The following is a 27,576-nucleotide window of genomic DNA, read 5'->3' as shown; positions in this document are numbered from 1 at the left end:
GAAAAATACGCCAACGTTATGATTTAATTAGCTATTTTATAAGTTATGAAATTGATTAGGACTCAATCAAAATTTGTGATTTAAATAGCAATTTTTTCTATTAAAAAGTATACCATTTAAGAAATACTACCAGTAGTTCATAGTACTTCCTCCGATCCATAATAGTGGAGTCATTTTGTCATTTTTGTACGTTTCATAGTAGTGGAGTCATTTCTTTTTTTAGTAAAAGTCAACACATTTCTTCTCACCTACTTTTCCTTCTCACTTACTTTATTCTCTCTACATTTCTCTTTCATACTTTATTATCTTTTTATTTAATACATTACACATTTTTTTCATAGTCTCTATGCCAAAAAAAATACTTCCACTACTATGGAACAAACAGAGTATTAAATATGATACCATCATTTTTTAAAAATACTGGCCATGTGTCAGCCACCCATTAACCCCGAGTAAAAAAAAAGGGAAAAGCACGTGTAACCGCCGCATACTTCATTTCTTTGTCAATATATGAACAAGGGTGCATTATAATGACACCAGTGTTAAAATGACAACCTAAATAAGCAATCTGCAATACATAGGCAAACAACTTGGTATATAGTTCCAAACAATAAGGAATACGAAATCAGAGCACTATAATGATACCATAGCTAGTTAAAATGACAACCTAGGGCAAACAATCTGCGATACATAAGCAAGGAACTCGACATATGATTCCAAGCAATCTGTGATATGAAATTAGAGATAATCAAACAATCTGTTATACATATGCAAGCAAGCATGCCACATGGCAAGTTAAAGTTGAATCTTCTTCTAAATCTAAGGATTCTCATTGGTGGTAGATTGTCATTTTAATTTGAATTTTCATTTGAGTATAACCATATATGAACATCTAGACTTATGCAGAAGAGTGGTTCAGCTGATTATTATCTTAAAGTGAAATTTTAAAACTTACCAGTTATAATCACAAAGCATACATGTTGATAGCAATTGATGTATATTTTATGCTACAAACTGATACACTTTGTGCTGTCAAAGGATAAGTTCTAAAGGATAAGTTCTGAAGTTTTCATTTTAAGATAATTATCCTCTTAAATATCATTATATATTAAGAACTGGAATATGTTTTTATGTACTTAATAATATAATTTTTATAAATTATACTAATACCCACCATGCAGATGCTCAAAAAATCCTAAAGTCGCAAACACAGTTTTCTGTAAAAAATTGAACGGATTAAATTCAAATTATTCTAAGCAATTAATTTCCAAAATAACAGATGATGTGAAATTACAATAACAAAATAAATATGGAACTAATCGAGGAAACCCATATTCCGATGAGACATTCGGTTCAATACTCGTGATTTTTTATAAAGCCCATATTTTCAGCCCATCAAACAGCCCAAATCTAACATCTTCCCCAATTCTCCTATCGAAATCTTGATTCAGGGTTTATCGCAATTGTGTTCATTTCACAGTTAGCAGCAGCGCTAGGTGATGCAAAATATGGTGCTTTGGCGTAGATTGAGGGAATCAAGGTTTATAGTTTATGCACCTTTCAACGATTTCAGGAGGTTTTACAATCTAAATCCAGCTCCAGCTAGCGCAGATCAGCTTGTCTCTTCACGAAAATCACTTCCGATTTTGTACCACCCTAAGGTCATCGCTCAAGATGAGCAATGGGCGCTGTTCCGACAAGTCAGATTCTATGCAAGGCCTATTAAGGTAAGGTGTTACGTTCATAATCATAGTATGCGTTGGTGAGCTCATGGATTAAACGCTCGAGGGCTAATTTTAGACGTTGGTTTTATGCGTAATTTTGTTCATTCAGAAGAAGATGAAGGATGATAGTGAGCCTACGATGAATGAGGAAATCACGGCTCCGACAGTTAGACTCGTTATTGATGAAGGTGTTAAATAATTAACTGCTTTTTTTTAATGTAGAGTTTTGGTTTACATATTCATCAGTTTTGTGATGAACTTTTGACTCGTATTGGTTTATCGCATTTGGTAAATAACATGCCAAACTGACAAGAAATGAATCAGCTTTTTTTTCTTTTCTTTAAATTTTTTTAAATTTGGCTAAAAATACCAACTAACTGTATGATGAATTGATGAGGATAATGTCTGGCTGTGTGTACTTGTAGAGCATCATATTATAGTATCGAGGCATGAAGCATTGGCTCGTGCAAAAAATGCTCAGCTGGATTTGGTCGAGGTAAGGTGTTTATGATAGTATTTATTTATGATTTTGCGAATTCATGTGTGCTTCTGGCAGACAAGTTTGACGTTACATAATAAGTTCAATAAATTTTGATATTAGATGGTCTTACTGCTTTGTGTTAGGTCAGTTCCGCAGTCTCTGTCCTTTTTGTTTGGCACAGCCAGCTTACAAAGCATGAAAATATTTACGAATTTGTGCATTACACATGAAAAAAACTCTCATATATGGGAGCACTATAAAGCTGCACAACAGCACAGATACACCAATGAATCATCTCTTTTTTCTCATGGCGGATTCCTTGGGGCTCTTTGACTAAACATGTTAAAAGCCTAAAAGAAAAGGTGAAATTGAAGGAAGGCTGGGTAATATGTGTGGTTTGCGCGATAGTTGTTCTATCCATTATTTCTTCCTCTTCTGAAATGACTAGTGTTATAAGCAAATAAGATCTCCCATATATCATGTTATGTAGGTTGCTATAGTATGATCACTTTCTGTTACTTTTGTCGCACTTGCCACTTGAAAATGCAAACGACACTCTGGAGCAATGTTGAAATGCTCCTCATAACTCATAGGGTACTACAGAAATGGTCACTGTTAGGTAGGAGTTTTAGGATTTAATTTCCCATCTCTCTTATTTTATAATGTTATAACATTGTACATATACTTTAGCTCAACATGGTCTTGCTTTTGTCGCTGTACTGATGATCACCTGCTTGTTACAGGTTGATAAAACTGGCAAACCACCTGTTTGCAAGATTTTTGACTACAACAGACAAAGGTATATTCAACATGCAAAAGAAAAGGAGCGTGCTAAAAGCAAGGTTGAGTACATCCTGTCGATAGAATATTTTTAATTTGGTTGCTTACAGGCTAAATAGTTAGAAACCTCTATCATTCAATAATAAGATTTGCCTCGAATTATCAGCAGAAGAAGCTGTGGGAGTTGAGTGGTGAATCCATGAATGTAATTAATTTTGGATTTTTACTTTTTTTATATAATTGCTGTTTTCTGTTTCGTGCAGTCTGACTCCACACTCAGGCCTGGGCCACCGAAAGAACTTAGATTTGGTGTTAATATTGTAAGCATGCTAGCCTTATTTATTTCCAACTACTTATATGGTTATAACTCATCCATATAAATTCCAGATAGGATTTATGTTCTTACTATTGGGTAGTACTTGCACGTCCTGGGTAATTTTACATTTGTTCTCCAGTTTTAGACTTTTATTAGAAATGCATGGTACAAAGTGTTCTGGAGGTTGAATAAATCTATGAATTGCTTTTGACAAAACCATTTACGTGTTCTTTACCCTTTTGACTTTAGCTCATTAAATGGTATTATCACATTTAACATTTTCTGGCCCTCCAATGGCCTTGTTTGTATCAGAAAGAAAATGATCTGAAAGTAAAAGCTGATATGGCTAAGAAACTCATGGAAAAAGGTTATCGAGTAAAGGTACTCACTAACTCTGTCTTTTCTGTTCCCTTTATTGGAAGAATCACTCTCTACTGTGTTCGGACTTTGGAGGCAGTTTTTGTTCCTGGAAAACGATATTGATAATCTTTTAAATTTGAAATATCTTTTGAAGCGCAAGAAGAAAAGGAGAGCTCATGGTTATTTTCTTATGCAATATCACCCTACATTTGAAACATATGGAACCAGAAAATACAAAGAGCTGTTTGTTCCTCAAAAAATAAAATTTTTGCTGCTGTGTATTCAATTGAAAATATTCGCTGTACACCTCTGTTGACTAGTAACACCCAAAAAAAATACTTTTGTGTTGCTTTATTTCTCTTATTATATTTCACTTGACCCTAATGCATTGGGTGCCCCATCTAAGATTTTTGCATGAGAAACTTGACTCTGGACCATACTTTATTTGATTCTATCTAACACTCAATTATTCAAATGTCAAATGTGTTATATTTCACTTATGATGTGCGGTTGATAATTTCTCACAGCCAAAAAATTTACACTGGCACGTATTTTATCTGGAGTTAATGTCTTGATTAATAGTACTCCGTATTATGTTTTTTTAAGAGTTCTCAATGTGGATTCACGCTGCAAATGATCATATATAAACTTCAATGATGTGATGATGATAAGTCTGTGTATATATATCTCCACTGCTAAGTCTTCATTAACTAGTTTCTGTAATTTTCTCTTTGATAGTGTACAGCCGCAGATGCTAATGAAGGCGTGGACTTGAAATCACTGTTATCTAAATTTACTCCTTTAGTAAGAGCTTACTCCTATTCTTCCCGTGGTTTCCCTTGCTGATGCTCGTCTTAACTTTCCCCGTTCTCCCTACACAATCATGATTATAAATTTATCATTTGCATCAGATTGATGATGTTGCTGTTGTGGAAAGTGGACCTAAGTATGAAAAGAAGCAGGCATTTGTTGTTGTCAGGCACATCAAATATGGTCCTGCCAACAAGAGTTCAGGAAAGAAAGCTTCTGCAACCACCGACTCTCCAAAGGCGACAGAAGCCTCGGCTGAAGATGCTCAGACTAACAAATCCAACTGGGATACTTTTGACGGAGATGATGGTGATGTGCACCCGATTTTTGAGATAGACAATGTAGAAAGTGGTCATCTTGAACCTTCAAAGCATACAGCTTCATCTATTCCATCTGGGACCCCAAAGCCTGCAACAGAAACCCCTCAACCTGTGTATCCACCGAGGGTACCCGTGGCTGTGAACGGCCGTGGTGCAGCTAACACTGCAGACAGAGTGGCTTCATCTCCAAATCTAGATAACCAGACACGTTTTGACATGAATACGCCGCCTAGAATGAGACCTGGCCAGCAAGTTGAGGTGCCTCAGCCTGCTTATCCGCCAAGGGTACCCCTGGGTTTGAACGGCCGTGGTACCACAAACACCCCAAACAGAGGGCCTCCATCTCCAAATGAAGAAAACCAGACGCATTTTGGCATGAACACGTCGCCTAGAACTAGAATAGGTCAGCAAGCTGAGTCTCCTCGTGGAATTCAGAAGCAAGGTTCTTCCTCCTCGACTAATCAGAACTTACCGCCCAAAAGTTACGGTATATTCAGCGTGCCAAAGGCAGAGGCAGAGGCAGCGGCAGCAGCACCAGCAGCCGACAGACACCAGCAAAATGTACCTCCAGCTGTGGCCTCGTCTCCGACAAGAAATCCTAGAGAACCTTCGGCTGCAGCCTCGTCTCAGGCAAAAAATCCTAGAACGCCTGTGGCCCCGTCTCCGGCTGCAGATTCTGGGCAAGGAAGATATGGAATATTTAGTGCTGAAGAGAGAGAAAAGCAAGCACACAAACGGTGAGGTATAGTTCCTCTAGATGCCTTTCATCGATTTTCAAATGGCTTATTTTTTGTAGATTAGTTGCATACATTTATTTTTCTTCGCATTGATTCAGCTATAATTTAGTAGATGGAAAAGTTGCATCTATTTTGCGATATCAACGCTTGTTGTACTAGAAAAATGATTCATAGACTCAACAGCTTATATTACTATGAAATACAGTACTATTAATAAACGTGAGTTATTGGGAACACATCGATTTATTCATGTTTATATTTTGTTTTATATTTCTGGTATGAAGATAAACTGGAGATATAAATATTTCTGCATAATTTATCTCATTGAAAACCTTCACAAACCCAAATAAATCCTTAAGTATATTACTTATTTTTAATTATGTTATAAATATATTGACTACATGTAAAACTTTATATAAAACTTACCATCCAATAATACAGCAATTCTATGTTCTAAATTTTTTTATGCAAAACATTAAAATGTGTTTAATCATTATAGGTATTGTCGTATTGATAGTTGATAATGTCTTAAACCATTGGAAAACACCTTATTTTTCATTCGTTAGCCATACCAAGTATAAATAAATTTTAAATTTTTTTATCAATTCCTATGTTGTTATAAATCGCCCAGAAAAAAAAATCAAAAAATGTCTAAAATACTATATAAAATACTGTATAAAATCAATTTGTATATAAAAAATTTCCTCTACACTACAATCTCATAAAACAAAGAAACTGATAATGATTTAAAGCCCATGTAAAAGCCCAATGCTGAACATCTAGGCCCGGCCCGATAATCGCTTCAATTCGAAAAGCCCGTTCATATGTTCAATTTAATTCAATAATAATTTATTACGTTTATAAAAACAAAAATCGGCTGCAGCGCTTCTCCAATTCACTGCGATTTGGTAAGTTCAATTGAATTCAATTTTTAATTGTTAAACCCTAGTTCCCCTTCCCGTTGCGTGATTGCGCTACTGAAATCTCGATTTTTGTTCAGTATACATGTGTAAATTTAGGGTTGCGAAGTCTCAAGTGTTCCCCGCGTTCGCGAAGAAATGATAGACCGTTTTGTTAATATGTAACCACGAGAAACTGATTATTGATATTGATTTTCTTCTAATTTTGTTGGTGTTCTGTTAATTGCTGCAGATTTTTGCGCAGTTTTATTCAAGCTTCTAAAATTTAGCTTGTTAAGGATGGATTTTGATGAATATGAATACCTAGAAAATACAGTGGAGAATCCAGAAGCTAAGAAATTGGAGGGGAAGGCCAATGGTGGTGGAAAAGGTGATTATGAAGAGAAGGACAGGAGTCGGAGCTCGAAGCTCAGAAGTGTCGAGGAAGATGGGGATGATTTGGATCACCCGTCGAAGCCGTCTAGGTCAAGAAACGAGTCTTATGATTATGAGAAAGATAGGGGAACACGCTATGGCTCATCTTCAAGAGATAGGGAGAGAGGCGAGAGAGGTGAAAGAGGGGAGAGAGGCGAGAGAGATAGACGGGAGCATCGAACAAGGGACAAGGAGGAGAGGAATAGAGATAGAGAGAAGGATAGTGACAAGAAAAGGAATGGTAACAGAGAGAGAAGAGAACGTGATAACGACAGAGATAGAATCAAGGACGAAGAACACGAGAGGTCCAAACGAAGCAGAAATCACTCAGAAAGGCATCATGAAGAACGTACGAGAGAGAAAAGTAAAGAAGTGGAGAATGCTGAATCAGAATTTAAACCAAGGGAGAGGGTGTTTAGAAATCAAGACCGTGACAACAGGTAACTTCATATTTTTCCGTCTAATATATTATATGAATGTGGACCATAACCTGGGTCTGCAGTTTAATTTTGCCAAGGAGAATTGTTCAAATTGCATTAAGATGATGAATTAATAGGAATCTAATCAGCAAAAAATTGCCTTAAGCAATTCTTTGGATTTGATGTCCTCATCAATTGGTCCATTCACTTAAGAAACTGAAGGTAGAAATAGTGGGACTTGGGACTCCCTAGAAATTGTAAAAACCATTCTTCTAGCAACACGCCTTTTTTTTGTTATAGAATATTTAGGGAGTTTCACAGATCTCAAATTCATATTCGTCACACTTTCCGTGGTCATATGGATGAGGTTTGTGTTAGTAGAATCTCAATCATGTACCTATCTCACAGTGGCCATATTATCCAGTAATAAGGTGCTCTTTGAACCTAAGACTTGCATGGCTGGCTTGACTATACAAAGTAAGACACCACAGAAATTCAAATTTGATGTGCATGGCATGTCACTGCGAAATTCATTTTCTACTAGACTTGCATGCCCTTGTCTCTAATAGTTAAGATCCTTTATGGTTATTGAGTGATTGCCTTGCATAATTTTGCATAATGTCCGGTAAAAGTTTCTGTATTTTGATAAATGATGATGTCCATGCATCATCATGTGTCTACCATGTGATTTACTTGCCCATCTGCTCAAAATTTGAGGTCTAAACTCCTGGATATGGTGGTTCTGTTAGCTTAGCTGGCTTCTTTGGTGTCGCTGTATAATTTGCCATTTCATGATAGTAGAATTATTCTTTAATATGTTGGTTCAACATGTAATTAGGTTTGCCATATAGGGGCCCGCGTTGTTAGTCAATCCTGAAGTTTTTCAGTGTTCACATTTCTCTTAATTGCCACTTTGTCCCCCAGGTTGGTCTCATTACTTCAATATCAAGATGTTACTTGTTTTGACCTAGTTAGACAACATATTGACCCTATGGAGTTGCCTGCAGGGTTGTGATCTTGGGTTTGGCTCCTTTAAGCATACTGGAGATATTTTTGCTTCTTTGTTGGAACTATCTCTTTTTTGAATATGAAAACTTCGCACGCATCTATTTATTTTCAAGAAGCAAAGAGTTTTTCTCGGACTTTACTATGCAGATGGTCAAGACTGCTGCTTATGTCTTAGTTAACTAGACCATTGCCTGATTGTTATTGCGGCACACTAATATTATAGCTTTCACATGTTCTATTGTTTTGCAGAAGATACAAAGACAAAAGGGAAGAGAAAGTGGAGCCAGAAGTTGACCCCGAGCGAGACCAGAGGACAGTTTTTGCTTATCAGGTGTTTGATCGGCCGATATTGTTTTTTCTAGTTCTTTCATTGCATCTGAGGCCCCTGACACATTTTGTTACCATTTCTGTAGATCACCTTAAAGGCTGGTGAGCGAGATATATATGAGTTCTTCTCTAGAGCTGGCAAGGTTGACCTCACATTCTTATTGTTGTCTTACTCATTTTTTAGTTATTATGTTCTATTTCTGTAGGTTTCTTGCTTCTGCTAAACATATAGTGTGTCATACAACCTTCCTTTTGGAATATAAAAATTAAACACAGATCATAATATGAGCTTGTGTTCTATTATGATTGCATTTTTTAACCACCTGAAGGATTATGGTTTTTGGTTGGTAAAAGTTTCTATTGTTTGTCACTTTTAGGTCAGAGATGTGCGGCTTATAATGGATCGCAACACCAGACGCTCCAAAGGAGTCGGGTAATTAATTATGCATATTGGATATAAATTCATTTTTTCCCTTGGTTATTTGCTTAAAAAGCTAGCATATATTTGGTCATAGTGAAAGATTACTTTACTTTCTTTCAGTTTTTGTGCGCGTTTTATTTGGTTTGGGGATGGGGTCCAAAACTAGAAACCTATAACAACAAGTCAACAATGACATGAAGTTATTTATGCAGTAATTTTTGTTTGACCAAATAATACTTGCTGTTTTCATGGTATATAGAAAAGAAAATGGTTTTATTAGAAATATAAAATCATTTGCTGGCTGACTTATCTTCTAGATTTGTTGTTTCCGAATTTTGCTACAAATGATACTTCCTGGTTTATGATGTAATGTGAACTTTGCGCCTTTGCAAAACCTGGTAATAACTGTATCCTGTTAATGATTTCCAGTTCATGTGAGCTACACTACTAAGATCCAGGAGAAAGTTTCTTTGAGTTGAGAGAATTTTGTTGATGCAGTAACCCGTCATTGTAACTTTGAAATTTGAATTATATAATCTCCATCAGCAGAAATATGTGCTCGTTGTTTGCAGGATTTTCACTGATATTATACTAGTATGTTATTGCTATCCTCCATGATTGCTGATGATCAACTTCTTCTGTGTTGGCAGATACATTGAGTTTTATGATTCAATGTCTGTTCCTATGGCAATAGCTCTATCGGGTCAGCCACTTCTTGGTCAGCCAGTCATGGTTAAACCATCTGAAGCTGAGAAGAATCTTGTGCAGTCTACTACCGCTGCCAGCGGAGGACTTCTTGGCCCATATTCAGGGGGTGCTAGAAGGCTATATGTTGGCAATCTACCTCTTACTATCAAAGAAGAACAGCTTCGCCAGGTGGGAGATCCCAATATTTGTAATTAGATCGTATCATCCTTGTTAGATGGTAGGCATGTTGTGTGTTAGTCAAAATAGATTCTGATTTGGGATCTTGCTTAGGTATTTGAGCCTTTTGGTGCTGTGGAGCTTGTACAGATGCCCAGTGATCCAGGGACTGGGAATTGCAAAGGCTATGCTTTTATACAGGTGAGTTTATGTTTGCTATGGTATGACTTTCAGATGAAAGTAGAGAATACTCATGGCATTATCCACCCTTGTGTTAAGGGTACTTTTATGGCTCTTTGGTCTTAATTGTATGCCTGACATTGTTCCTGGCAGTTTGCGCGCTTAGAAGATGCAAAGGCTGCTCAAAATCTGAATGGACAACTGGAGATTGCAGGTCGATTAATCAAGGTATTGAGTCTTCCTTTATTTCCCCTTCCTCATCAATTTTAGTACCAATTATTTTTTTTCACTGTAGAGGAAGATGCATAAAGGTGTGTTAATAGTTTATGTTTTGCTATGGAGCAGATTGTCACACCTCTAGGAATTTTCTTGATGACAACTCCTTGGTATAGCTCTTGTAGTTTTCTTTGTTAATTTTCTCACTCTGTAGGTTTCTGCTATTACTGATCAAGCCGGAATGCAAGAGGCTGGAGTAAATCTTGCTGATCTGGATGATGATGAGGGCAATGGTTTGGTTAGTCATGCTACACATTTCTCTCATCCTTTTAAATCATGCTATGTTTTTTCCTAGTTTTTAGTTGACTCTAATTCTCTAAGCATCTAGTTTGTGGTTTAGTATTGCACACAAAATGCTGATCTTTGGTCTCACCTGATATGCAGTCCTTGAATGCACAGTCTCGTGCGCTTCTTATGCAGAAATTGGACCGAACTGGAACTGCTTCAAGGTTAATATCTTTTGGTTTTATACTGTTGTCTAGGATTTATGTTAATACGTCCTCTTATACACAATTTTCATGTACTGCAGTATCACTGGTTCATCAGTAGCATCAGCTTTTGGACAGGCCTCTGGTCAGATGCTTCCTGGTCTAACACCTTTTTCTATGCCTGCTCTTACGGTTCCACCTGTAGATACAATTGGTACTCCCAGTGAATGTTTATTGCTGAAGAACATGTTTGATCCTAATTCAGAGGTATGAAGTGGGACGAATGATATTTGCAGCTTCCTGCTTTTTTGGAGTTATTTATATTTTTAACGGTTCTGGATAATATTCAAAACTTATTTTACTGCAGACCGAGCCAGATTTTGATCTAGATATAAAGGAAGATGTTCAGGAGGAATGTTCAAAATTTGGCAGATTAAAGCACATCTACATTGAAAAGTAAGTGGCCCATCATAGTACCTCCCAATTTTTCTTAAGAAATTGTAATTAAAACTGTTTCCTTAAGTAAAATGGATTAAAAAAATGGTGCTCTTTGCAATTGGTTTGGTTTTGTGAATTTATTTGAATGGCTATTGACTCTTTGCAACTATCCTCATTTGTGAAACCTTTTCGCTGGTCTGTAGCCCTATCAAACTCATTTAGTTCTCATTCATATATAACAAGCAATTATCCTTTTCTTTGTCTGTTTGGCTAATATGTGGTATATATGTCCCACTAACCACCAACCTTTTTAGGTTTATTTGTCGTTACTGAACCATAATAGTATGTTTTTCTTATCAACCTTTTACCAATAAAAAAATCAAAAAGAAAAATGGACTTTCTATCATTGGAAATGAACTTTTGCTTGTACTAGCTGGGTCTCGAAATCAAGTGTTCTCTTTCTTAGCAGATTTATCCTTTTGTATGAATTACTTATTACTGTTTAGAGTTCTTGGTTCTGGCATGTCAATATTCGTATGCATGTTTCTTTCAAATCAGGAATTCAGCTGGGTTTGTGTACCTGCGGTTTGAAAATGCTCAAGCGGCCATGGCTGCCCAAAACGCACTTCATGGTAGGTGGTTTGCTGGAAAGATGATCACGGCGACCTACATGGTAACGACTGCCCCCCTCTTTGGTTATAGCTAAGATCGGGTATTCAATAAAATTCACAGTTTTATTTAAAAGTAACTATCGCTGTTTCGATGCAGGTTCACAGTGACTATGAATCTAAATTTCCTGATAGCAGCAGCAGCTAGAGTGTTGGTGGCGGTGGATTGCTAAACAACTCATCCTTATTCATTTTGGCGATTTTGTTTCTTTTTGACCATAGAGAGGCTGCATAAATTAAATGTAATTTTGGAGCTTGCATTCTTTTCATTCTAGGTTGAAAGATTTTGACCTCTCTTCTCAAATATACTAGTTATTTGGATCTATTTTATTTAATGTTGTTGTGTGTGACAAAATTAGTAACTAGTCATTTTAAATTTGGGATTATCAAGTTGACTTATTAATATTTTGTATACTTACAAGTATATGTACATTTACAGTGAATTAGGAAAGTGGGGGATAGTATGGAGTACAATATTGCAAAAATAGTTGGATCGAGTTGTATGTTAAGTTACAAGAAATATTGGTTTTCGACGTCATAAACTTTGGTGAAATTCTAATTTTTCATGAATTTTAAAATTAGTTTAAAATATGAATACAAATTTTACATTTTATTTGCTAGATGCCAATCATTATATTCGTCTAGATATGTGGTTTTTTTTAATCCTATTTTATTCAACTAAATTAATGTGAGAGTATTATTTTACTTGTTATGAAGTTAAGAAATAAATTGATCCTATTTTATTCAATTAAAATTGTCATAAATGTTTCATAGTTGTTCACTATGGTTAAAGTTTATACTCCCTCTGTTCCATAATAATAGAGGTATTTCATTTTGCGTACTCGTTTTGAAAAAATAATTATAAATAGTTATAGTGGAGAAAAAGTAAAGTAAGAAAGTGAATATTGTAGATAAGAAATGATTCTATTACTGTGGAACGGAGAAAGTAATTTTTTATACCAATTTTAAGTACAATACGGCTATAGATTGAAACTTAATGTAGAGGGTTCAAATTTGACAAGCTTAAATTTATTTATTTTTTTGTCAAAATTTACAAAATAAATTAAAATTGATAAATTTATTTAAAAATTTCAGAAGTAATGCGTCCAAAATAAAATATGCTTAGCTATGATAAAACATAATGGATGGAGTGTTGAAAAAGAAACATTTGTTTTACTCTGCTTAGTAGAAAGAAAAAACTAATAGCCTTGCAAACAAGTCCTTCAATTCTAGGGTTTTTCCTTCATATTTCATTCTGGCTCAATATCATCGAATCTGAGGTTCGATTCTTCAACGTTTTTTTGCATTTCCAGTTCAGTTCCGACTGACTCGATTCTAGGTAAGGACAGTGAATCAGGTTTCGTAACTAAAAGGAAGAGAATGGAATTGGAGATTTTCAGCTGTTGTTTATGTATTTTGCCTGACGATTGTAGTGGCGTTTGTGTATCAGATTTCGACGAAAATGACGCAAGACGTTGAAATGAAAGAGCAGCAGCCCACTCCATCGAATCCTGTCTCATCGACTTCTCCTTCGGTTCTTCAGCGTCAGTATTTACTATTTATGCGTGTGAAATTTTACTTTAGATTTACTGTAAGGCGTTGGCTAATCGTAATTGACTTTGGGGATATGGTTTGAAGTGCCGGAGATCTTTATCTGCTGTCTTTTGTTACATTTGAAAATATTGTGGAATTGATGTATGTGGATCAATTTTATAATCAATGCACTTCATTGGGTTTCATTTTGCATTTTTGGTTTCTTGTATTAGAACTGAAGGACATAGCTGCATTAATCGAGGTGGGGGCTTATGCAAGAGAAGTTCGTAGGATTGTCAGAGCTATTCGGTGGACGATCCAGCTGAGGAAGAATCTTACAGCTTCTGTGGTTTCTGCATTTCTTGATTTTGTGCTTTTGCCAGGATCAGAAGTGCATACTCGCTTGGCTTCTTATGTTCCTAAGGTAAACATGTCTATATTCGACTGAATTGTTGAATTTACTATAGAGTATGTTGTTCGGATTGTAAAGTGATGATAGGTGATTGGGTGTATTTTATACAGACCATGTGTTAAATCAGTTACCAATTTTTTTTTTACATTTTTACATTCACTTGTTGGTATATGCGATGGTTTCAATTTTTCATCTAAACTCTTTTGTTTGTCCTATCTATAAAGTTCTTTTAAGTTAAGGGGCAGCATGTATTGGTACCATCATTTTACTAGATTTGTTATGGTTATAGGAGGACGAGCATGATATGGTAATTGATACAGCAACATCTGGTACCCAAACTCCTGCAAAGCACTCCTTACCCGAGCTTGAGATCTATAGCTATTTGCTTGTTCTGATATTTCTGATTGATCAGAAGAGATATGATGAGGTATGGGTGTGTGATTATGTTAGCACCAGAAGCTTGTCACATTCATGATGTCTGAACATTTGGAATATATGAGTGGTTCTTGTTTGTCAACAGGCTAAGGCTTGCTCTTCAGCTGGCATAGCTCGTCTAAAGAATCTCAATAGAAGAACTGTTGATGTCCTAGCTTCCAGGCTCTACTTTTACTACTCTCTAAGCTATGAACTTACTGGAGCTCTTGCTGAAATACGGGGGTATGTATATTTGTCTGGTGTTTGTAAGGCTCTTAGCACTGTTAATGCCTCAGCTGGTCTTTGATGGATGTCAGAAGTTTCTTGATCAACTTATGTCAAAAGAGATAATAAATCCAAATATTTGAACTTTATCATGGTCTCTTTTGTTGTAAACTTATGTCACATCTAATGGAATAGCATTTCTTAACAGTAATCTTCTCGCTCTACACCGAACTTCGACTATGCGCCATGACGAGTTGGGTCAGGTTGGTTGTCGCTCTTTAGATAGTCTTGTTATTGGTTTTTGTGACTGATGACATACTGGCATAATACAGGAAACACTTCTGAACCTGTTACTGAGGAATTACCTCCATTACAACTTATACGATATGGCAGAGAAACTGAGATCAAAGGCTCCTCGTTTTGAAGCTCACTCGAATCAGCAGGTAAATCAATTCATTGTTTTATGTGGGTCAGTTTCAAGGCAGATTTCCAGCCCATGTGTTAAACTGATATTGGAAATTTGGAATTGGACAGAAATGTGAAATAGAATTCCCATGTATTCAATCTTTGTAGGGTTGGTGAAGGGCCTGAATAACTTACTGTACTGTACTCAGTTCCCATTCATTATAATATCAAAAAGTATAACTGGATTTTTTTCTCTCAGCCATCAACTTTTCTGTATGTATGCATCCGACAAATTTCCATGTTACTACTGCTCATACTATTATAGTTACTTAGGTTTTTATGTCGGTTTATTTTGTTGTCATACTTGTCTTAGGTTTTTAGGCTATAGCTAGCTATAACTTTGGTTGTTGGAGTTTATGCCGATGCATTCTATTGTTCTCATCTCTGAATCTTCTGCAGTTCTCTCGGTATCTGTTTTACCTTGGAAAGATCAGGACAATTCAACTAGAATATACTGACGCTAAAGAGTCTCTGCTCCAAGCTGCCAGGAAAGCACCCATTTCTGCCCTTGGTTTCCGAGTTCAGTGCAACAAATGGGCTGTTATTGTCCGCTTGTTGCTTGGAGAGATTCCAGAAAGAACTGTTTTCATGCAGAAGGGGATGGAGAAGGCACTGCGGCCATACTTTGAGCTTACAAATGTGAGTACAACACTCTTAAATTCTGACCATAAGAATCACCTTCATGTTTAAGTCCAGGTTTTGTTCTTTCTTGAGTCTGGTTTTTGTCCTTGTCAACCAAACTATAAATGAAGAGAAAGTGGAATTTGCAGGATAGCTGAGAAAAAAAAAGCTAATTAACAAAATCACTATTCAACTTTATTCTGCATAAACTTGGTGTAAAATCTTTAGGGCTGTTTGGACTGAAAACCTAATTCTACTTATCTGGCTCACTTGCACACATGTATATACATCTATATCCGAACCTCGTCATCCAATGCTCCTTCCGTCCCATAAAAATAGATCTCTTTTGCCATTTTTGCCCGGCCCTTAAAAATTTGCCAATTCAGTTTTAGGAAATTTTCTCCCTAATGAGGTGGGCCTCATTCTTCACCAACAATATTTCAATCACTTTTTCTTTCTATATCTCTTACAAATTGTGCATTAAAACCCTTGCCGTTTCAAAAGTTTGGGATGGAGGGAGTGTTTAATACATGGGAGCCTTTTTTGGCTTCTCTAACAAGTAATACTCCATCCCATAGTTATTTGGCATTCACATATTCTGTTGTGGGCTCAGGCTGTTCGTATTGGAGATTTGGAGCTCTTCAAATCCGTGGCTGAGAAGTTTTCCAGCACCTTCAGCTCTGACGGAACAAGCAATTTGATAGTTAGGCTACGGCACAATGTTATCCGGACTGGCTTGCGGAACATCAGCATCTCATACTCCAGAATCTCACTTGTTGATGTAGCTAAGAAGCTAAGACTGGATTCTCCGAATCCTGTTGCTGATGCTGAGAGCATTGTTTCCAAAGCAATCAGAGATGGTGCAATCGATGCCACTTTGGATCGTGCTAATGGATGGATGGTATCGAAGGAGACTGGGGACATTTACTCCACAAATGAACCTCAAATAGCATTCAACTCAAGGATCGCTTTCTGCCTGAATATGCACAATGAAGCTGTCCGTGCCCTCCGTTTCCCGCCTAACTCCCATAAAGAAAAGGAAAGTGCAGAAAAGAGGAGAGAGAGACAGCAGCAAGAGCAAGAACTTGCTAAACATATAGCTGAGGAGGATGATGATGAATTCTGAGTTCTTCCTTTTATCCAAGAATTTTCTGAGTTTTCAGCAACGGAGTTTCATTTCTAATTCCATAGACTGCATGTGCTACTGCTATTCTCTCATTATAGCTTTTGCATTCTGTTGTATGAATTTTCTGCTTTAGGATCTAAAGTGTTTTAATTTATTTATTTTGCCTATTTTTAACTGATTCTGTCGGTGGGAACTGGTGAAAATTCCCTTTTTTCTAGCATATATTCGCAGCTCTACAGTTATAATTTGGAAGAAACATTATGAACACCTGAGATATGTGATTTATGCAATTGTGATTGGCTAGACATGTCATGTGTTGTGAGGATCACTATCCCTGATGTCTGTCTTGAATTTGGATCTGTATCTTGATTCTCTCGCCTTCTTGCTGCATCAATCATGATGAAATGATTTTATATGGTAAGCTAATGTGGTTCTAATAAACTCGAAATAGGGACCTTTCGCTACATCAAAACTGAAAGAAATAAATAAAGATTCAAGTTTTGAACTCGCAGCTTCTGATTATGCTGCCACGTTCAACGATGCGGCAAGTTCTACACTTTAAAAAGATAAAAAAAAAATCTGATGCAAATCAAAAATCAACATGTATTAGTAGTTACAAGGTGTGAATTTGTCAACAGAAGAGGGGCTTTAAATCATTCAGCCACCTGAACTTAACCCAAAGGACTTGACCATTGTGCTAACTCTTTCAGCAAACTTTCTGGATGTTATTTTCTTCCCCGGGATGTGAAACGGGTTTGAAACTGCATCGATATAGGCAGTGTGGAACCTCCCGAAGAACTGTGGAGATTCAGATGACAATGAAAAAGCATTGGGACAACAAACAATCAGAATAGAAAAGTTAGTAATCTGATTAACCACATGCAGTATAGTAAATATAAAGGACTAATAATGATCCAATTCTGATTAGTTGGAACTGATTTCATGCTGTTGAGCCAAACTCTGATAGTAATATATCTTACTGAGCACAAGATTGAGGAGGAGAGATTCAACCGCATGAAAAGCCTAACAATGATAAAAATTGGCTTCTTGTGGTTTTTGGTGGTCAGGTTTTACAAGAAGTGACTACAATAACAGATAGTATAAGATTCATGATTGTAATATAGATGGAATAAGCATGTTTCCATTAAGACAAAAAAGCGAAATTCTCATGTTAAGTAAAATAGGATTAGATAGAAAGCAGTGGCAGATATTTGTCGAAATTGTGACACTTACAACTCTAGCATCTACATCTCGGACTTCAAGATCAGTTGATACCAATATGAACTTCACCTTGGTATTGGTCAAGTAACCATACCTGAGAAGCATTAGATCATGAGCACAGGTGAGCACTTACCTATGGAAAAATAAGCATATCCATCTTCTGTTTTCACCAAAAATAAGAATATTTTGTGCTTACACTTTGTAGTTTTCGGTTGGATTTAGCAAACCAAGAAATGTCTCGTTTGTTATAAGGCCAGACTTTTTCGGGTTGTTCGCTGTTGAAAAAAAAATGCTAATCATTAGGAACATGCCATTGTTAAATGAACAGAAAAGAGACACAATTCCAGTAAAGCATAAACAGTAAGATCATAAGCTACAACAGATAGGGCATATGAGAAAATTAGACCTATTTCTTTACACTTTTCTTCCACACGATACTACCAAGTGTCCCCTTTACAATTTGAATCATAACTATATCAGACTACTCCTCTATATATTTCTACATCAACTCAAATGATTCTAATGTAAATTTTGTTAGACGGAAACTACTTGTTACCAACTCTAGATGTGGTACTAAATAGATCATTTTCACTGCCATACACCAACTTAACAATCCTCAATTGTATTACCTCTACCTTCTGTTTGCGCGCTCTGAAATACGACAATTTTGTGTATCTGTGGTAATGTTATAATGCTCTCTCTCTACATCTGTCCAACCCCATATATGCTGCTGTTCAATCTGACTACATGCAACACGATTCTAGACACTTTTATCAACATAAATCTTGGAATTTTATGCATCCATACATGTGGTGAACTGCATCATGGTATCTACCACTGTTAAAAACACTGAATCACACATTACACACACATGTAGACTGACACAAATCTGAGTCAGTTACCGCATTCAAAACACCTAAAAAATCTCCCCTCATTTCCACCAATTGAGCTCTATCTAGCTAAGTTTCCATTTCATTGAATTTCAAACTGAATCTCAGTTTATTGACTTCTGAAGATCCTAACACGCAATGAAGATTCAAACGCATCCCACGCGAATCATCATTTGCTCTATACCGACTAATGAAAATGCCTCGATTCTAATGTTTTAAATAATACACTGATCAACAATCGGCCGAGTAGAAAACCAAAAGCGAAGTAACAAGCATATGTACCTCTTTCATCAACGACGTCGAGAGAACAATGCACGATGTGATGAAGCTTGAGCGAATCATCCCCCTTGGTAAAACTCTGTATGTACAACGGATTATTCTGCACACAACACGATTTTACCATTTTCAACATTTGTTAGTCAGCTAAAACAATCATTTGCCTCGGTAAAACCGTAAAACTCTGTATGTAGAACGGATTTTACAGCCACAATTTCATTTCAATTTCAACCTTTTTGATCAATCAAGCTCAAATTCGGATTTTAGAAGACAGATTGAATTAATGTAGAATCAAAACGGGAAAAAATGGGGTGAGAACCTGGTGGCCGACGACGGCGACGCAGACGATCATGCCTTCACTCATGGTTGAGCTCAGATCTTTTTTGCAGAGTTAATTAATTGAGGGGGAAAAAATAAGCAATAACTTCGCCAACTACAAATTATTTACACATCACATTTCAATATTTTTTCAATAATATGTGATGAAAAAATTGACAATCAAATCACCAAAATAGAGATTGCTCGATATCGAAATTTGGACTTTGCAAAAAAATTTAAAACTAAAAACACAATGATGCATAAATGACCAATTTTGTGATAATATATGTTGTACCCTTAATATTATAGCCTTTACATATTACTTCATATTAGCACGTTAGAATCTTGTCTTTCTATAACTCTACTATTCTTATAGTATTTGGATGTATATAGTACATGAAATTTTATGTAAATATACAAGCCTTGCTGACTGCAAAGCTCGAGACCAAGATCCTCGATCATTCAATGTTGGCCGCGCTAGGGGCAGGCTTCAGATGGAAGCATCGGATGAATATGGAGCTCCGAACCACTTATGCATACGGAATTCTTTCCATTTCTCTATGCTCCAATTCATTTCTAGGACATTTCATTCAATTGAACTTAGACCTTTTAATTAAATCAATAGATACATAGGTTATATAAAAATATAAAATGTTTTGCACAATGGTTTAGGTGGCTTTTTTCTACCGAGCATGAGGTGATCGACTTCATTATGTGTCGATTGCAAAGAGCTCTGCGGCATAAGGAGAGGTTCATTGTCGGGTTGGTCGACTCAACTAAGGGCGGAAACCTCGACCCCCCCGCCAGGCGGTATATGATCAAGAAATGAGGCTTTGAAAACAGTTGATCATGTAAAATAGGCTGTGTTTTTTTATCCACTATTAAATTTGTTTTTGCTGCTAAATATATCAGATCTTAACTACTTTACCTCCCTTTTTGTATCCCTGTAAATACCCATTTTGGTTGGTTACTTTTGCTATCTTCAATTTTTTTTTAAAGTTCAACAATAATGATTAAATAGTTGCATTATCTCAAGCTATCATTTTATATCACGAATTATTGGTTTTCAATAAATGAAAAAACAAGCTACTAATAATCATACAAATTGGCGTGTTTAAATAGTACTCCCTCCGTTTCTTCATAGTTGAGGCGGAACTTTTCGGCACGAAGTTTTAGAAATTAATGTTGAGCGTGTTAAATAAATAGATAAAAAAGTAAGAGAGAGAAAAATGTAGAGAGAATAAAGTATAAAGTGAATAAAGTAGAGAGAATAAAGTAAGAGGGAGTAAAGTAAGAAAGAGAAAAAAGTTATCATATATGACTCAACTATGAAGAAATTTTCCGAAATGAAAAAATAACTCAATTATGAAGAAACAGGGAGCACAGTAGTATAACTTTTCTTAAGGCAAGCTATATGTTAAGTCAAACTCATCATAATAGTATTCAATATTTGAGTATTAATTGGTAATTTTACTAATATCATAAGGATCCAAAACTTTCACCAGTAATAAATTTTATAATTTGAGTAGTAATTTGAGAATTAGTCCATTAGTTGAGTGTAGAATTGTAATATTTGGGGCGTATATTAGTCGGTGTATATATGGCCCAAGTTTCGGAGCCCAAATCGAATGACGTTGATAAAAATTCCCCAATTATTATTCGATTATTTCCATCATCTACATTCTACAAGCATTAAACCCAGGCGCCCTAAATTCGATTGCATAATTCAGAGGTACTTTTCGTTTATCAATCTGAATTTCGTTGAATTGTATTTCTTCTGCTATAGGCTCCCGTTTTTATTTGTTGGTTATTTTCTATTTTCTGAATTCAGCTGTTCTGGTTAGTAAATTGATGTTTGGGTTTAGTTAGGGTTGAAGCTAATGCATAGATTTCTATATTATTTATGCAGATATTGTTACACTATCACCTGATTTATAGATCAGTGTAGAAAATTATGGTTGCAGAGAGAGCAGTTCATCCGGATTGCAGGAATGCGTCGAACCCGTATCACGAATGTAGCGATTATTGCTTCAATGTTATTGCTGAAGCGAAACTGAAAACGAATGCAAGTGATTCAGGTTGGTTTTTTCTTTCAATCGTCAATCTTAAGGTGTTTTATTGCCTAATTGAAAATTAGAAATAAGAGAGAAAGTTACCCAGAATCGCTGCTGCTTATGTCAGATAGGTTTAGACTTTAGAATTGCTTATATTGTCGAGGTTAGCTTGCGGCCTTTCGCGGAAGCAATTCCACCCACTATGCTTAAATTATCAAATACTCCATGAATGAATACTGAGTTACTAGTTCGAGATTATTGCTGATGCCAGGAAGACAATAGACTAAAGTGCTGCTGACTGGTCTTTGATTCATCCCTTAGTAATAAATTGCTAAGAGTAATTTGATGAAAATTGGTTGTGGTTTGCTGAAACTAGACCATTTTGATTGATACCTTAGTAGGAATATTTTGCCAAGACTTGTTGATGAAATTGGTTGTGGTTTACTGAAACTAGACCATTATTATGAAATGGATCACTTTTCCTTGGAGTCTTTGTTTGTATAAGTTCTTCATTCTTAGACTGTTGTTCAGGGAAATATAATATTTGCATAATAAGATTTCAGATTGCATAATCAATTGTTTCATTGTTTGCATAATCAGATTTCAGATTGCATCAATTGTTTCATTGTTTGGAATGTTACAGATTCAACAATATTTTCGTGTTTAATATCCTAGGACTGGATGCTGATCATCAGAAGCCAGGTGTGGTGGCTGGGCCAGATCAGCAAGAAGAACAGGATGCTGGAAATGATGGCCCCCAGGAACATTCTGATGGGGAGGCTGGCGTGAATGATGAGTACGCTGCTGTTGATTTTGCTAATCTTACAGGAAGGAAGAAGAAGTTATTTGAACTGAGAATGAAAATGGTACGTGCCTTGAAGGCATAATGTGATGGACATTTTCTCCCTAGTTCATATCAATCAACATACACATGATAGACATTGTTCTTTGTTTTTTCGTGTCTTCTTGGTTCTGGTTTTGTTTATCAGTATTTTCATTTTAGTATTTTTTTTTTCACGCAGAATGAGGCAAGAAAAGCCAATCAGGTTGCTATGGTTACAGAGAAGAAAAAAATGGAAGCTCCAACAGAAGCTAGAGGAATTTCCAAGCAGAAATGGCTCGAGGAGAGGAAAAAGAAAATTGGAAAACTTTTGGATGCCAATGGCCTGGATATGAGCAAAGCATATATGCTTGATACACAAGAGATGGCGGAGTCGAAGTACAAAAAGTGGGAGAAGGCACCTGCCCCTGCTGGATGGGATGGTAAGTGAGCAATCTATTCTGTTGTTTAGTGCTGCAGATTTTTTTATTTGGGCACATAATTCTTATATTTTGTGTGTTTCTTTGCTGCCCTGCACAAATTGATTATTGTATGTGTTACATCATGCCTTATGTGAACCACGGGCGGATCCAATGTATAACAAGGGGGTACAACTGTACCCCCATATGTTTTGTGTTTTAGTATATATTGAGCCGAATAAAAACCTAAAGCTTTGTCGGTGGAGTGGTAGAGTGTAACCATTGTTAATTCGAAGACCTAGGTTCGAAACTCAGCGGCAGCAGATTTGTGTTTTAGTTTTTTTACTTTCATTTTTGCTCATTTCTACATGCATTTTTAAGTTTTTCTTTTACTTTTCGTTTTTTTTCCTCTTTCTCTGCTACTCTATTTTATTGTTTTTTTTGTTAATTATATGATAATTGTATAACAAAATATTTTTCAAAAATGAATCAAACCTTTCACGACTAATTTATGTAAAATACATATTATATATCTATTTATCGCACCCCCAAATGAAAATTTCTGGATCCGCCACTGATGTGAACTGTGAGAGACACTTCACATACAGGATGTACTTCATATTTATGCTGGGTGACAGATAACATTCAATGATCAAGCTTATCCTTTGGATGTGTGGCAACTTGACCTTTAGTTATTTGATCCTTGTTGCTTGAGTTTCTTCAAACACGAAAAAGCATGTATAGTAACACATTTTAATTTAGGGAAACAATATTCTGATTGATGCGTCTTTCACGTTTTCCATTTTTCTGTACCTCTAAAAATAACTTTTCTTGTATGTACAGTATTCAATCAAAAAACTCTGTATGATGCTCATAAGAAGAGGACCAAAAAAATTGAAGTAGACCTTGATGCCTACAACCGACTGAAAGAAGAGGATCCAGAATTCTATCGAGGGGCTTCAAGTCTCCAATATGGAAAGGTAAGCATCACTGTAATTTCTAGACAAACCTATTACATTTGGGGATCTCTTTTTCTGGAAGTCGGTGTTCATGGTAATTTTATTGGACAGACGCCACACATCTCGGATGAGAAGATTGATAAAATGGTCAAAGAACTCACGAGCAGGGAGGACAAATCAAGGTCCTTCAGTAGGAGGCGAAAGTATCGCGAAGAAAAGGATGTCGACTCGATCAATGATCGTAATGAGCATTTCAATAAAAAGATTGAGCGAGCCTTCGGGAAGTACACTTTGGAGATCAAGAACAACCTCGAGAGAGGTACTGCTTTGCCTGACTAATGTACTGGTTGATTACCTCCCATTTTACATGGTGTGCTGCTTCATTTCTATTTCTGTACTTGCTACTTGACCTTACTTTGAGAAAGATGTAAAATAGTACTCCACTAATATTTTGTATGATGAAACTTGTTTAAAGCTACTGTTACGTGTGCCATTTGTGTTTTCTACTGATGCCTGAATTTTTACTACTACTAAACACCTTAAGACACAGAGATGGGAGCAGACTCGTGTGTCTGCTTATGTCTCTCCCTTTTCCTGCTATGAAGAAATAGCAGACTGCAACCACACATGACAACATCCTTTGTTACCTATATGTGTTGCACTGGCAACGTGAAAATCAAATGTGGTCCTAACGCAGATATACTTTCTCGTGATCGTGTGCTTAAAATTTATGGGTAAATATTCGCATCACGAGATATATACTTGGAATTGTAATTCCCCACTTTTGCAAGAAAACCACATCCTCATAAGCAAAATACCCATATTAATTCATTCCATGGCTCTTCATGTGAGCAAGTGACCTCTCTTATTCAAATCACATCATAAGCTAGCTATTCCAATGTGTTGCTCTCTATCCCTCTCATCGTACTGAGAAATATTGCTACTAGTGTATGGTATCAATGATTGGTCTCCTTACCTCGCTGAATCAAAAATATTTTTCTATACCATCTGCATAATGGTATCATACACATGTAAATATGTTATGTAGTCTCTTGATTTTACGACATGTGGCCGTTGCCTTGGGTAAAATGGTGGCTCAAAATGAATATTTCTCATAATTAGTAGTACTAGTGTGTGTATCAATGTCCAACCAGTCTTAAACTTTAAACGTCAAACCAAATCGTTATAAGACAATTTAGAGTTCATTATTATGAACTACTTCCTCCGTCCAACTTAAGATGACACGTTTTCCTTTTTAGTTTGTTCCAACTAAGATGACACATTTCTTTTTTTGGTAATTTTCTCTCTCCAATTAATACACCTAACCACTTTTTCTCACTCCTATTTAAATATTCATCTTTCTTCCTTTCTCTATTTTAATACTTACATCCATTTTTTTCTCTCCAATTAAATACACTAATCAATAACTCCTAAAATCCCGTGCCGACTAAGAAATGTGTCATCTTAGCCGGGACGAAGGGAGTAATAACAAACTTATAATGACTTCAGATTTTTAAATTATGTTAAATGATGTTATTGTTTTTAAATATTTGAATTTTCCTATAATGAACTACAAATAAAGTTATAACAACCCTAAATCCTATACATACTCATGTTGGATACAGTTTTTCGACTATATATCATTTGGTCGTGTATTGGGGTTCGTAGTCAAAAGTGGATAAAGATTATGTCACTCGTCCACAAAGAAAAAGTTCTACAGTGATTTATGGGTTGGGGGCCTATATAAGGTGGATAATTGGATTCCTTCGCTTGTTTCAATTGAGTGGAATTTTGGGAACATCTACTTGGAGAAAATTTAGTCATGTTTTTAAAGTGATAAAGAAAGCAAAGTAAATGAATGAATTAAATTTGTTAGTAGTGCGAGTTCCGGGTCGATTACTTCAACATCCATGAATCTTCTCGAATCCGCTATACAAATGAAATGAATATTAACACGTTTATGTATCATATTCGTTGATGGGAGGTAAGAAAGACATTTCAAGATGATTATCTATATCATGTTTTAATTAATTAAAAAATATTTTCTTGTAGTACAAATTTAATAAGCTTAGTTGTAAGTCCATATAATTAATCGTTGACATGATAAGCATGCAACCTCGCCTAACTAGTACTACCTCCCTAGTTGAGAATAAATACTATCGCTAGGGTTAGGTAAATGGTTTATTCAATTATTCTACTTTTTACTCTCCTTCAATCACTGAATGTGATGAAGGGAATCGTCTAGAGATAGATCTTTAAAAAGAATTTACTGGAAATCAAAGAAACACAAAAGCTTTAAGTTTGAGTTGCGTTCAAAATAGAGAATCAAAGATTTGAGAAAGAAGTCTATAACAAAGGCTAAAAATTGAAGAATACAAAGAAAAGAAAAGTTTGATAATTAACAATCTCCTCTCCTCATTACACACAAATTATAGCAAATTAACAGAATTCACAATAGAAGAAGAAATAACACTAACAACAAACATCTCAAATCAAACAAGAATTCCTTTCTCTTCTTCTCTCTTTCCCTTAGTTGGTCGGATTGCTCCTGAACGACCCCAACGCCTTCACCGCGCCGGCCCTCAACACAAACTGGTGGTAGATCGCCGCCGCCAGCGCTCCCACAAACGGTCCCACCCAGAAAATCCACTGCAACTTCAAAAATTAGCTAAAAACCCTAAACATTTACACCACAAATAATCAACTACTTACGTGGTCATCCCACGACTTCTTGTGCCCGTAGATCACGGCGGCGCCGAAGCTCCTCGCCGGGTTGATTCCAGTTCCGGTGATGGGGATGGTCGCCAAATGCACCATGAACACAGCAAATCCGATTGGAAGCGGAGCCAAAACCTAGAAGTTAGAAAAAGCCCTAAAATTAATTTGAAATTTCACGGCACAAAAATAAAACCAAAACAGTGACGTACCGGGATGTGAGAGTCACGCGCGTTTCTCTTGGGGTCAGTGGCGGAGAAGACGGTGTAAACGAGCACGAAGGTGCCAATGATCTCAGCCCCGAGCGCTGTGCCGGTGTTGTACCCGTCCGCGACGGTGTTGGCGCCGCCGCCGAGGCGGTTGTACGGCCCCTTCATGAACGCCTTCACCAGCCCCACGCCGCAGATTGCGCCCAGGCACTGCGACACGATGTACGAAACAGCCCTAATTAGCGACACCTTCCTCGCCAGGAACAGCCCGAACGTCACCGCAGGGTTAATGTGACCACCTGAAACCAGCAGGTGAGCAAAAACAAAATTGGGGGGAAAATTAGGGGTTTTTTTGGCGAAATGCGAAATAAAACCTGAGATTCCGGCGGTGCAGTAGACGAGGATGAAGATCATGCCGCCGAAGGCCCAGGCGATGCCGAGGAGGCCGACGCCGTCGCATTGGTCGGCGGCGTTGAGCTTCTTGTGGCCGATGACGGTGGCGACGGTGACGTAGAGGAAGAGGAGGGTGGCGATGAACTCGGCGATGAGAGCTCTGTAGAAGGACCAGAGCTTGAGCTCTTCAGCGCCGATGAAGGCGGCAGGAGGGGGGTCCACGTAGTCCTTGCCGTGGGAAGCGGCTTCTTCGCTAACTTCTTTCGTCATATCTCAGCTCTCTCACTCTCTCTCTAGTTTGTTTTTTGTTTGTGCGGCTCAGCTGAGTGTGGTGGTGATGGCATTTAAGGGTGGGAGAAGAAGAGACTTGATCATTAACGGATAAGGTAAGGGTATTTTAGGTATACCATTTTCGGACCTGTCTTTTTTTATTATTACTATAATTACTATTAATTAATATAACTCCCTCTTTCCTCAACTATCTCGTATTATCATTCTTTTTTAATAATTTCTTTTTACATTTTTATATCTCACACTAAATATATTTATCTATACACGAATGGGAAAATATTCATCTTAGGAATAATAGTAGTAGTTATTCAAATTATGATCAAT

The 27,576-nt window shown here is 36.6% G+C and overlaps 6 protein-coding genes across 6 annotated transcripts; 4 read left to right on the top strand and 2 right to left on the bottom strand.

The window, feature by feature from the left end:
• Positions 1-1,430: 1,430 nt before the first annotated feature.
• LOC125186677 (translation initiation factor IF3-1, mitochondrial) lies at positions 1,431-5,764 on the top strand. Its single transcript, XM_048083091.1, has 8 exons — positions 1,431-1,727; positions 1,834-1,912; positions 2,150-2,220; positions 2,949-3,047; positions 3,249-3,305; positions 3,614-3,682; positions 4,400-4,465; positions 4,573-5,764. The coding sequence occupies exons 1-8, from the start codon at positions 1,500-1,502 to the stop codon at positions 5,530-5,532; spliced, it is 1,629 nt and encodes a 542-aa protein (XP_047939048.1). The 5' UTR covers positions 1,431-1,499; the 3' UTR covers positions 5,533-5,764.
• Positions 5,765-6,680: 916 nt separating this feature from the next.
• On the top strand, positions 6,681-12,277 carry LOC125186674 (RNA-binding protein 39-like). Its single transcript, XM_048083090.1, has 13 exons — positions 6,681-7,302; positions 8,539-8,620; positions 8,703-8,759; positions 8,994-9,049; positions 9,688-9,913; positions 10,016-10,102; positions 10,235-10,309; positions 10,512-10,595; positions 10,742-10,806; positions 10,887-11,052; positions 11,153-11,241; positions 11,782-11,896; positions 11,992-12,277. Exons 1-13 carry the CDS (start codon positions 6,728-6,730, stop codon positions 12,037-12,039), a joined length of 1,725 nt encoding a protein of 574 aa, XP_047939047.1. The 5' UTR covers positions 6,681-6,727; the 3' UTR covers positions 12,040-12,277.
• A 792-nt stretch (positions 12,278-13,069) lies between these two features.
• LOC125188929 (probable 26S proteasome non-ATPase regulatory subunit 3) lies at positions 13,070-16,861 on the top strand. Its single transcript, XM_048086030.1, has 9 exons — positions 13,070-13,230; positions 13,342-13,435; positions 13,658-13,848; positions 14,126-14,263; positions 14,357-14,493; positions 14,684-14,738; positions 14,808-14,918; positions 15,340-15,579; positions 16,175-16,861. The coding sequence occupies exons 2-9, from the start codon at positions 13,354-13,356 to the stop codon at positions 16,685-16,687; spliced, it is 1,467 nt and encodes a 488-aa protein (XP_047941987.1). The 5' UTR covers positions 13,070-13,230; positions 13,342-13,353; the 3' UTR covers positions 16,688-16,861.
• Positions 16,862-17,149: 288 nt separating this feature from the next.
• Positions 17,150-19,560, bottom strand: LOC125188930 (trafficking protein particle complex subunit 2-like protein). The gene is made up of 5 exons (XM_048086031.1): positions 19,394-19,560; positions 19,081-19,177; positions 18,105-18,183; positions 17,921-18,002; positions 17,150-17,485 (listed from the first exon to the last, which is right to left on the bottom strand). The coding sequence occupies exons 1-5, from the start codon at positions 19,436-19,438 to the stop codon at positions 17,345-17,347; spliced, it is 444 nt and encodes a 147-aa protein (XP_047941988.1). The 5' UTR covers positions 19,439-19,560; the 3' UTR covers positions 17,150-17,344.
• Positions 19,561-20,998: 1,438 nt separating this feature from the next.
• On the top strand, positions 20,999-24,137 carry LOC125186423 (pre-mRNA-splicing factor SYF2). Its single transcript, XM_048082783.1, has 6 exons — positions 20,999-21,124; positions 21,302-21,470; positions 22,122-22,312; positions 22,469-22,709; positions 23,529-23,665; positions 23,756-24,137. The coding sequence occupies exons 2-6, from the start codon at positions 21,347-21,349 to the stop codon at positions 23,981-23,983; spliced, it is 921 nt and encodes a 306-aa protein (XP_047938740.1). The 5' UTR covers positions 20,999-21,124; positions 21,302-21,346; the 3' UTR covers positions 23,984-24,137.
• A 1,880-nt stretch (positions 24,138-26,017) lies between these two features.
• On the bottom strand, positions 26,018-27,291 carry LOC125188075 (probable aquaporin PIP2-8). The gene is made up of 4 exons (XM_048084815.1): positions 26,943-27,291; positions 26,572-26,867; positions 26,357-26,497; positions 26,018-26,293 (listed from the first exon to the last, which is right to left on the bottom strand). Exons 1-4 carry the CDS (start codon positions 27,229-27,231, stop codon positions 26,174-26,176), a joined length of 846 nt encoding a protein of 281 aa, XP_047940772.1. The 5' UTR covers positions 27,232-27,291; the 3' UTR covers positions 26,018-26,173.
• Between the last annotated feature and the right edge of the window lie 285 nt (positions 27,292-27,576).

This window comes from Salvia hispanica, chromosome 5 (genome assembly GCF_023119035.1).
Source record: "Salvia hispanica cultivar TCC Black 2014 chromosome 5, UniMelb_Shisp_WGS_1.0, whole genome shotgun sequence".
In the NCBI taxonomy this organism is placed as follows: domain Eukaryota; kingdom Viridiplantae; phylum Streptophyta; class Magnoliopsida; order Lamiales; family Lamiaceae; genus Salvia; species Salvia hispanica.
This window is presented reverse-complemented; position numbering and strand designations above follow the sequence as displayed.

Excerpts from the sequence above, each read along its gene's own strand:
- LOC125188075 (XM_048084815.1), bottom strand. The coding sequence starts at position 27,231 with ATGACGAAAGAAGTTAGCGAAGAAGCCGCTTCCCACGGCAAGGACTAC. Across the intron at positions 26,868-26,942 it reads CTGCACCGCCGGAATCTCAG|GTGGTCACATTAACCCTGCG; the intron begins GTTTTATTTCGC and ends TGCTGGTTTCAG. Across the intron at positions 26,294-26,356 it reads AGAAGTCGTGGGATGACCAC|TGGATTTTCTGGGTGGGACC; the intron begins GTAAGTAGTTGA and ends TTGAAGTTGCAG.
- LOC125188929 (XM_048086030.1), top strand. The coding sequence starts at position 13,354 with ATGACGCAAGACGTTGAAATGAAAGAGCAGCAGCCCACTCCATCGAAT. Across the intron at positions 14,264-14,356 it reads ATCAGAAGAGATATGATGAG|GCTAAGGCTTGCTCTTCAGC; the intron begins GTATGGGTGTGT and ends GTTTGTCAACAG. Across the intron at positions 14,919-15,339 it reads AAGCTCACTCGAATCAGCAG|TTCTCTCGGTATCTGTTTTA; the intron begins GTAAATCAATTC and ends AATCTTCTGCAG.
- LOC125186674 (XM_048083090.1), top strand. The coding sequence starts at position 6,728 with ATGGATTTTGATGAATATGAATACCTAGAAAATACAGTGGAGAATCCA. Across the intron at positions 7,303-8,538 it reads AATCAAGACCGTGACAACAG|AAGATACAAAGACAAAAGGG; the intron begins GTAACTTCATAT and ends ATTGTTTTGCAG. Across the intron at positions 8,760-8,993 it reads TCTTCTCTAGAGCTGGCAAG|GTCAGAGATGTGCGGCTTAT; the intron begins GTTGACCTCACA and ends TGTCACTTTTAG.
- LOC125188930 (XM_048086031.1), bottom strand. The coding sequence starts at position 19,438 with ATGAGTGAAGGCATGATCGTCTGCGTCGCCGTCGTCGGCCACCAG. Across the intron at positions 19,178-19,393 it reads TCGCCGTCGTCGGCCACCAG|AATAATCCGTTGTACATACA; the intron begins GTTCTCACCCCA and ends TGTTGTGTGCAG. Across the intron at positions 17,486-17,920 it reads GAGATGTAGATGCTAGAGTT|TTCTTCGGGAGGTTCCACAC; the intron begins GTAAGTGTCACA and ends GAATCTCCACAG.
- LOC125186677 (XM_048083091.1), top strand. The coding sequence starts at position 1,500 with ATGCAAAATATGGTGCTTTGGCGTAGATTGAGGGAATCAAGGTTTATA. Across the intron at positions 1,728-1,833 it reads TCTATGCAAGGCCTATTAAG|AAGAAGATGAAGGATGATAG; the intron begins GTAAGGTGTTAC and ends TTGTTCATTCAG. Across the intron at positions 3,306-3,613 it reads TTAGATTTGGTGTTAATATT|AAAGAAAATGATCTGAAAGT; the intron begins GTAAGCATGCTA and ends TGTTTGTATCAG.
- LOC125186423 (XM_048082783.1), top strand. The coding sequence starts at position 21,347 with ATGGTTGCAGAGAGAGCAGTTCATCCGGATTGCAGGAATGCGTCGAAC. Across the intron at positions 22,313-22,468 it reads TTGAACTGAGAATGAAAATG|AATGAGGCAAGAAAAGCCAA; the intron begins GTACGTGCCTTG and ends TTTTTCACGCAG. Across the intron at positions 22,710-23,528 it reads TGCCCCTGCTGGATGGGATG|TATTCAATCAAAAAACTCTG; the intron begins GTAAGTGAGCAA and ends TTGTATGTACAG.